General features: G+C 37.5%; 1 protein-coding gene across 3 annotated transcripts in view; it reads right to left on the reverse strand.

Annotated features, from left to right (window-relative positions):
- Positions 1 to 10425, reverse strand: part of Rtn4 (reticulon 4) — a 49369-nt gene that overhangs the window by 29476 nt on the left and 9468 nt on the right. The window contains exons 2-3 of one of the 3 annotated variants that reach the window (XM_021210975.2): positions 5306 to 5362; positions 2065 to 4434 (exon numbers count right to left, since the gene is read on the reverse strand). The exons of 1 other annotated variant lie outside the window; for it this stretch is intronic. In XM_021210975.2, coding sequence (XP_021066634.1) covers positions 2065 to 4434; positions 5306 to 5362 — 2427 coding nt within the window. The remainder of the gene's footprint in view (positions 1 to 2064; positions 4435 to 5305; positions 5363 to 10425) is intronic. One more of the 3 variants, XM_021210976.2, reaches the window with a different exon arrangement.

Here is a 10425-nt window from a genome sequence, read left to right on the forward strand (position 1 = left end):
CACACACACACACACACACACACACACACACACACAGAGAGAGAGAGAGAGAGAGAGAGAGAGAGAGAGAGAGAGAGAGAGAGAGAGAGAATGTTAAAGAACCAAAGTATTTCTAAACTTACAATTGAAAAATTAAGTCATTAGGCCTTTTACCTTAACGGGAACACATCTTCAGGGTCATTTCAGAATGCTTAAAGCATAGCTCAAGTATTTAATTCTGTACAAAATGTCAAAATTCAAAATAGTTTATAAATTTGTTTTGAAAAATCATTGGCAAGTGTGAAATTTTGTGACCAACCACATTTATTCAGTATGGTTACTTATCAAATATCCCATAGGAATGGTTATCCATTACTCACACTAGATGGCACCAGCACCCAAATCTGCATCTGACTGCCTAGCCAACCACTGGGAAGCTAGCAGAGGCTATTCTCCATCATCCAACAGTTGAATGGTTGCCTGGCACCAGGAGGCTAGATCAGAATATGATGGGAATAAAAATAACTACGAAAATTCAGACAATTATAAATAAATTGGAACTAAGTAAGAATAAAATGACGAGTAGTTAAAAAAAAAAAAAAACAGGCTTCCTTTGTGAAAAATCAAACTGTCCACTGATACGTAGCATAATAGCCAGACAAGTTGTTTCAAAGTTTCTTGGATATGGTATTAATAATTTCTGTCTCAATACTAACATACTCAAATTAAATTAATCATCTCCCAAACCCATTTTATTTTCTCTCGTGCCCCCACCTTTGTTTCTCATGTTGCTAACTCACACACACATGACAGGAACCCAGAATGTTGGCACTTCTCTCCATAACCTCCAAAGAGGAAGTCTCCATGCCTGATTCATTATCTGAATATTCAGAATCTTCTCTTGTAACAGAATTAATTTCTATACTCGTCTGATGTTAGCTGTCTCTAATATGTAAGTAAATACAACATAACTGCTACTAGAAAACACAGCTAACAGAATGCCAAGTTTAAAAAAAAAGCACTCAAAACAAGCATAGCAAATGTTGAGTCAAAAGTATAAATGAGGGCTGATGAGATGGCTCAGTGGTTAAGAACACCAGCCACAAAGTTCAATTCCCAGCAAACACATGGTGGCTCAAAACCATCTATAAAGGGATCTGATGCCCTCTTCTGGCATGTAGGTATACATGCAGACAGAGCACTCCCACACTTAAAAATACATAAACAGAGCTTTTCATAAATTTATAGCATGTTTCAAGAATTACTTTCTTGAAAAAAATCTATACTCAGTATTTCTAGCCTAATACCCCTCACTAGAAAAATAATGTATTTTACATAAATAACAAAAGCAAGCTACAGAAATGGTAATCTTTCACAAATTTGGCATGAAATCATATCTAAGATAAAAATGAACACATATGAAAATATTGCTTTAATATCCCTTGCTTGTCACAGTATCAGAAAACACTGAAGAAAAGAATGCATCATGAAAGATAATTTTACTACCTTTTTCCTGGTTCCATGATGCAATGTTAACTATGGAAAAGCCTACAGCAAAGATGAGTGTTTAGAAGTGAGGCGGGAAGAAATAGCATAAAACTTTTGTATTCTTGGTTTTGCAACAAATTTACAAGAATCCTTTTACTTTAGGCTCCTGATTGCAGTTGAGACTATATTGTACTACCTGGTTAGAACAGAAACTTTTTTCTTAATCATTTTCTATTTTAGATTTTTTGTGTGTTTCACCTGCATGTGTGTGTGCATGTGGATCAAATGTGTCTAGTGCCCATAGAGGTCAAAGAGGGCATCAGATCCCTTAGAACTGGAGGTATAGCCGATTGTGAGAAACCACATTGGTGATGGGGAAGCGAACTTAATTAAGTCTTGTAGAGGGTAAAAGATCAGCAAGTGCTCTTAACTACTGAGCCATCTTTCCAGCCCCACAGAACTAAAACTGAACTAGTCAAAAAGATTCTCATCATCATGACACATTAGAGATGATACATTATAAATGTTATGTCATAAAATGTTATCTGTATTCCACAGTAAACCAAGAAGTTGGTGAGACAGTGCATGGATTATTACCTGAAGTTTTATTCAGCTCTGCTGATAATACAGCTGTCAGGGATCTGTCCTCTTTCTCTGTATCAGAAGGAAGTTTTTCCTCTGCTTCTTTTGTAAGTACTTTGGGTTTAACTATGTTGCCCATTTCTGTTTGAGGTTCCAAAGCAGAAACATTTGGAAGCAATAAGGACACCTTAGATACACTGGACCTATTTTTGGAGAATTCATCTGAGACATGTACTTCATCTTTAGGATATATATTCTTGAAAGAAAGGTCACAGGGCAATTCTGAGCAAGGCAACGAATCGGCCCCGCTCTGGACATCAGCAACTTCACTTTTGTTGGATACTTCTAGGTCAGTGTACTCCTTGGCTAATTTAGGAGAATCATCTTTAGCACTGACAAATGTGGGAAACTCATCTATTATCTCAATGGGAGATGAATCTGAGAATGTTTCACTTTCTTTCATTTTGTCTTCCTTAGAAGAAAGTAAGTCATCATTGGAATAAATTGCAGTATTAAACTCTTCCATTTGCAAAGAAATTGTCTCCTTTTTGGTCAATGTTGGAATTTCATTAGATGCAGCATCTTTTGTAATATGTAAATTGGGCTGAAAAGACTCTAAATATGGCTTTCCTACCTCCTGAGATGAAGCACTAAGTCTCTCCTTATGTGTGTGCTGTGTTGCTGTTTCAGCCCCTTCAGTGAGACTCTCCTTCATGAGCAGCACAGCCTCCTCTTGTGTCTGTGGGACTTCAGGAATTGAATCATCACTAAATAAGTCAACTGGCTCAGACTCGGGTGAGGAGTCATCCACTAGCTCAGAGTCAGCAGGCACCGACTTCTCAAATTTTCCTATTTCTGAATAATTAGAGAAATCTGGACTTGGCTCAGCGGAGAGCTTTGTTTCTTTTATTAAATCACATGCAATGGATATATAAGGAGCTTCTGTTTCCTGAACAGCTGCATTAAAACTTTCAGGCTCTTTAATTTCTTCCTTTGCTTCCGATGTTTTTAGTGCTACACTCATGGCTTCTTCATATGGTGGGGGATTTTCAGGCTCAAGCTTTATACTGTCATAACTAACTGGAGACGGTACTTCTAGTGGGGATACACTGGGCTGTGCTACAGAAGCACCAGTGCTTGGAAGGAGAGAATTTAATGGTGCTTCCATAACAATATCAGGCAAAACTGGTGACGGAGTTGCTTCAGCTTCCTCAAATGATGGGCAAAGCTGTGCTGTGGGGTAAATTGACTCTTGTATAGCTTCTGATGTCTGGACCAAGTCCACTTTTGTTTCATAAGCAATCTTTGTACCTGTGGCTTCATTCAGTTCACTTTCACATGCTTCCTGAACTAAATCTGGCGTTAGACCTTCAGGCATGTTTGCCACTACTGCCTCAGTCACCTTTGATAAATTATCTGTTGTGACATAATCTGCCTCAGAATCGTGTATTGCTACAAGGAAAGGATTTGACGTTTTGGGGCTAGTCTTCTCTGTTGTAATTTGGGCCTTCCTTTCTTCTATTTTTTTTTCATCTGTTTTATTTTCTGAAGTGTGATCTTCTAACAGAGGGAAAATGTTTGCTGCAGTGCTTTCGGTTGCTGGGGGAAAGGAATCACAGGTGATGTATGCTCTGGAGCCGTCCTTCACAAGTTCTGGGGTACTGGGGAAAGAAGCATCCTCATTCCTGTTTTCACTATCCTTCCCATGACTTTTTTGCTCCAGGCTATCTTCAAAGCATTTTTTGTCCACTTTACTTTCCATATTAGCTCTAGCAGCCAGCACATCCCTACTTCCCTCATAAGTATCTTTCACTTCCCATGCTTGTTCAAATGGCTTAAAGTCTGCATACTCTTCCCTCACAGGTGCTACCACTGACATTTGCATTTCATTAAAAATGTCCATTGTCTTTTCTGGAGACATAACTCTGTCTTCTTTAACCACTTTAGTAAGGGTCGCAGATGACTCTTGTGGATTATGAAGAGCTGCACTACAAATTAAATCCTCTTTGTCTTTACTCCTAACAATTATTTCTTTCTTAGTGTTTTCTACTAAAATGGCTGACTCTCCGTTTGGGGAGCCATTGAAAGATGACCCCATTTCTGAGTATTCTAATAGTGAAAACTCTGCTAACTCTCTATTTACAAATGGATTTGTTGCCCTCTCTGGCAATTCTCTAGAAGCTTCATTTAAAGTTTCTTCAATAGTTCCTTCTGTGGATGACACTGCTGATAAGTTACCAAGGTATCCGTGCTCTTTAAAAGAAACAGTTGAGAGAGGAGACAGAGAAGGAAGAGAGGCAGCAGTTTCAAACAGGACAGATGGGAAATCCTCTTGACCAGACGAAACAGTGTTACCTGGCTGCTCCTTCAAATCCATAATATTTTCTGTGGCCATGGATAGAAAGGAAAATTAGAGAATGCCAGTGTTCTCAGAGCTAATGCAAGTTTTATGACATATTAATAAAAGTGTTAGTAAGCATTTATTATTAAATGAAATATGAATAGCATTTAGTTAATAAATACACAGAACTTGGATCATTACTGAAAATATGAACTATTGTCAATTTTAAAGAGTACATGGCTACTGTACAACATAGTTAACAATGTTTACAGCCAAGTGAAGATTCCAAATACTGTCACTACAAAGTAATTAAAAACATCTAAGATGATGGATATGCTAATCAGCTAGTCCTGACCATGCAACAATGAATAATGTACGGAATCATCACACTGTACCCTATAAATACAGTTATTAAAGTACCTAAAGAATAAAAAATAATGTGCAGTTTCAGAGGCAGTTACCTACTATGCAGAGATATAAATCAAATCTGAGAAAACCTCAGGTGTTACTAACTGGAAAAAGCTACTTCTAAATAGTTTAAAGAGAAAGTAAAATTTGATGAGTGAGTACCCAGATGCATAGGCCAGACAGGGTACTGGATTATCAAAGGCAATGAGACAGGTATTCCATTACATAAACACCTGTGGCTATACAAAGGCAAACTATTTGAAGAAAATGAATGATTATGTAAATATAAACCAAAAGTCCAAGAATTCCTTATGAATTACAATTATGAATCAAATCCTGACCATGTCTCTCTTGGATGTAACATATAAAATGTAAATTTAGTCTTTTTTTTTCCCCAGTAAAAACAACATTCTTGGCCATTGATTTCTAGTAAATGCAAAGCACTCTGTTGAGTTAACATTAGAGTGAGTTAGAATACAGAGACAAAGGCTGGCAGAAAGAACTTGCCTGCAGAGGAGGGTATCACAGGCTCAGATGCAGCAGGAAGAGCAAAAAGGGTCTCATCTGAAAAACAAACAGAGTACAACCTCAGCAGGAGTACAAGCAGGCTGGAGGAGTGAAGGCAAGGGACTGAGCAAGGGTAACGTTCACAATGAGCTAACCACATTTTTAGAGAAAAGGCTAAGTAAGGCAGAAAGGAAGTAGGAAATAGTCACTAATTCTCATGTATGACTAAATGTTAGTCATTGTTTAAGAGGCAATACAGCATGTTTATGTTGAGTTTTGACCAAAGCGGTTTTCCACACAGTATTATCACTTAATATATCCAAATTTTGTCCTACTCCAATCAAAACTTTAAAAGATTAAATATGATAAAATTTATAACTATTTCAAGTAATCATTTGTTCCTAGCATATGTTCCATTTAAAAGAGCACTTTCTGAGAATTATATATTTTCTTTTACATTCTTCTCTTATAGTGCACTGTACAGTATTGAAAATAAGTCATATGTCCAAATGCCACTCAAAAATAAAAGCAACCCTACTCTTATTATCATTAGTTACCTTCTCATTTGTTTTAAGTATTTTATACCCTACAATTTACTTTGCTTACCACCCTATTGTCATAATGGTGGTAATAGTTCCCCTTTATATAAAAATTAAAAACAATTCAACAATAACAAAAACTAGTTTCACAACTAACGGGAGGTACTCCTTATAATTAAGCTCCAATCTTTCCTACATAAAATACATCAATGTTTGTGCCCTGGCCACATTCCCAGGTTGAATTTTTAACCTCCTACATTAGCTGTCCAGATAGCTTAGGGGAGGTGACCAGAGTTAGAGGAGGTCCTGAAAATGAGGCTCTGACTCAATGTGACTACTGCCTTCACAAGAGGAGACACCAGAGAGCATGCACAGAAAGCGAGCTACCAAGAGGTCGTCTCACAATAAAATCGACCTTGCTGACAAGCTAACTTGAATCTTATCATTGGGAGAAATGTCTGTTGTTTCAGCTACCCATTTTACATTTTGTACTGTCAACTCAAGTATACAATAAACTATTCATTACAGTGTTAATGCTGTATATGATATCTTTTGTACCTGTTCAGAAAACTAAAAAATCTTCTGTATTATAGTAGGGAAAGATCTAGCACAGGACTACTTGGAACAATTCAAAGCATAACAAAAAGATGATCCAATAAATTTGGAAAGACACTTCTACCAAGTAAATACAAGCTAAACAAGGCTGACTAACACAGAGTAAAAGATATATATAGTTAACAAAAAAATGGACTTGTCTTCCAAGTCCCCTTAATCAACAGGGGATAGCTAATTTCATAATGCTAAATAAATTGTGACTACATTCCCACAAGGCACAATGTCACAGCATCCTTAGATGAGATAGATGGTGGAAAAAAAAACTGAATTATGCTTAAAAAGGTCTCCATAACCCAGGCATGGCAATGCATGCCTACAATCCCAACCTACTCATGACACTTGAAAAGGGAGAATCACTTGAGTTCACATGTCCAAGACCAGGTTCAACAGTTTGGGTAGACACTGGTCACAAACCACAAGCATAGTCACAACCAAAAACAGTAAAACAAGAAATAGGTAGGAAAGAACATCACCCAAACCAGAAAGCCAACAATTACTTAGGAAATGTTCTATGGTATGTAGAATATGTACACATTTTTTTTTAAATGTTATGTGACTCTCCTAGTTTCATTTCTGCTGATATGATAAAATATCCTCACTGAAAGCAACTTGGGGGATAAAGGATTCATTTTAACTTACAATTCCAGTCTGTAACTGTAGAGAAATCACAGCAGGAACAGCTAGTCACATCATAGTCAGTCAAGAGCAAAAAAGAAATGATATGCATGCTTGCTTGGACTCAGCTCCATTTCTCCACTCCTAGAAACTTCAGGGACCTCTACATAGGGAATGGAACAACCTACCCTGGATTAGGTCCTTCCATATCAATTAACTAAGACAATCCTGTACAGACACACCCACAGACCAACTGAATATAGTCAGCTCTGCACTAAGGCTCGCTTCTGGGGTGAATATAGGTTGTGTCAAGCTAACAAAGATAACCATCACAGAGATATTAGGTTTTAGGGGGTTGTTTGGTTGTTTTGTTTCATTTAAAAAAAAAAAAAAAAAAAAGTGCTTGGCCTTAGCACCATCTTCCGTGAAACTCTTGTACCATGAGAGCAAAGTGGCAGAAGAGGAGAATGCTCAGGCTGAAGCACAGCTCAAGAGAAGAAAGATGAGGCAGAGGTCCAAGTAAACGAGCTTGTGCACCCACGATGCCTACAAGAGCACAAAAGATGCTCAAGACCAGGTACAGCTGTTGGACTGCATGCTGCTATCAGTAATAAGTCTCAGTGGACCTGGAATGCCATCTTGCCCAGATCACCTGGGAAACTGACTGCCTTTCTTACAACCAAAACAGTCCTGCTGGCGCTCTCTCTGTCTTTGGAATTCTGAACTAGTTCTGATCTCACTTGTGGCCAAGTGTATCTTGTGTACAATAAATCCTCTTGTGGGGCTGGTGAGATGGCTCAGTGGGTAAGAGCACCCAACTGCTCTTCTGAAGGTCCGGAGTTCAAATCCCAGCAACCACATGGTGGCTCATAACCATCCATAACAAGATCTGGCGCCCTCTTCTGGAGTGTCTGAAGACAGCTACAGTATACTTACATATAATAAATAGATAAATAAATCTTTAAAAAAAAATAAATAAATCCTCTTGCTCTCAGCTGAAGAATCAAAAAAGAAAAAAGAAAAGGAAAAAACAAATTTGGGCTCAAAAGGTAGAACCAGCATATTCAACTAGATGAAGCAATTTAAAAAGAAAGGTTTTTTTTTTTTTTTAAACAAAATACACATATTAACTTCTACACAATATAGTTAGAAGTCACTGATTGGAAAGCTATTGTTAAGACTAGACGCAAGCCGGGTGTGGTGGCGCATGCCTTTAATCCCAGCACTCGGGAGGCAGAGGCAGGCAGATTTCTGAGTTCGAGGCCAGCCTGGTCTATAAAGTGAGTTCCAGGACAGCCAGAGCTACACAGAGAAACCCTGTCTCGAAAAAACCAAAAAAAAAAAAAAAAAAAAAAAACTACACACAAAATGAACTAATTTAAAATTGTGCCAATTTTTTTCAAGAATCTCTTAAAAACATATCATTTTTATCTAATACCAGAATATTTCCCACAGAAATACTTGGCATTTAGCCAACTAAGGCATTTAAGTTAGTATTTCAAGTCATTAATTTATAGAAAACAAAATCCTCATTCTCTAAACTTGGAATTCATCCAGGACTAATTACAAAATAAGTTTTGTATTTTTAAACATGCTTCTCAAGAGGGGAGGCCTTTTGGGCCTTCAAGCAGTGGTGGGCAACGGGTACATATGAATTCAAATCTCAGGTGTTCTAGGCACATGTGTGGCCCTGGGGGTGATTTTCTAGCTTTCCTCCTCAGCCCCTCCTTCATAACACAACATATTAGCATCTATCTCAAACTGGTGCAGAAGGGGAAACAAATTTTAGTCTAAAAATACCTAAGAGTATCGCTTGTTTTGAAAAACAGCTGGTGATGTTAGCTTCGTCATTTTTTTGTAAAGATCCTCACTTTTGTAAATGAATGACTATAATTAGGGAGACTATTTTAAATAAAAAGATGTAATACCCTGCATTTCTGAGGAAGTTGATATATATACTAATTAAGCATATAAAAAGGGGGAAATGGCTTCTTTTCTGAGAACTATTAAGAACACCAAACTTGGGCTGGTGAGATGGCTCAGTGGGTAAGAGCACCCGACTGCTCTTCCGGAGGTCCGGAGTTCAAATCCCAGCAACCACATGGTGGCTCATAACCATCCGTAACAAGGTCTGACGCCCTCTTCTGGAGTGTCTGAAGACAGCTACACTGTACTTACACATAATAAATAAATCTTTAAAAAAAAAACCACCAAACTTTCCTGAATGAAACAGAAGCTGACCAATGGTGTGTATGTGAGAAGACCGGAGCAAGCTCTCATCTCAAAAAAGTTAAAAACTTTACGTTTTAAATCATTAACTTCATTTGTGCTACTGTGAGCAGACAATATCATGATATATCCGATTATACATAAAGACAACTATATTTATATGAAAATGTTATTTTAAAATATGCTAAAGAGGAAGCCACAACTTTTCTGGTAAGTCCTTCCATTCTACTGCCATCACATTAATATTACTTAAAGAAGAAAGGAAGAAAATTATATTTATATGAAAATGTTATCAAACTGTGGCTAAAATAAGGTCCTCTGTAAAATGGTCCCAATGCATCCCAGCTCTTCCAGTATCTTCTGTGTTGGCCAAACTTAATTCTTCCCAGTGCGTCTGAATGTCGCATCTATGAAACCTCGAAGTCACATAGCCAGACTTTTAACTTCCTTTATCCCTGTATTCAGCACTTGTTTTCCTTTACCTCCAGTGAAATGGACAGAATTGACTGTTCAAGAAAAACATCACATGACTTAAAGTCCATTACTTTACAAAGTAAAACTAAAATGTTAATTTTTAATGTATTACTGCAATTTTTTACTACAATCACCAATGTCCACCACTCAAATACTGTTTTCTTTAACACATTCATTTTAAAGATTTACATACCAAAAATATAATTGATGAATTTAAAAAATTGTATCTAATAAGACAAGGGGAACTACATTGCACATGCAAAAAAAAAAAAAAAAAACCCTAAACAAATCTATCAGTTAAATGAATACTGTGAAGGTCTGACAGTGCTGGAAGATTTGACACAAAAATACTCAAAATATATAACTAGGACCCAGAATGGGCATACATTTCTAGAAAGAAAGTGAACGTATCAAGAGTGTAAGACAGATACAAAGATAACACACAAAACTAAAACTGCACTTCCATATAATAGGAACAAATATGGGGAAAACCAAAACCACTTGAGATACCACACAATGTAGTCCTGGCTCTCCTAGTATATAGCTGAGGCTAGCCTTGAACTCAGGTCTGCCTGCCTCTGCCTCTGCCTCTGCCTCTGCCTCTGCCTCTGCCTCTGCCTCTGCCTCTGCCTCTGCCTCTGCCTCTGC

Source organism: Mus pahari, chromosome 13, assembly GCF_900095145.1.
Source record: "Mus pahari chromosome 13, PAHARI_EIJ_v1.1, whole genome shotgun sequence".
Taxonomy (NCBI): domain Eukaryota; kingdom Metazoa; phylum Chordata; class Mammalia; order Rodentia; family Muridae; genus Mus; species Mus pahari.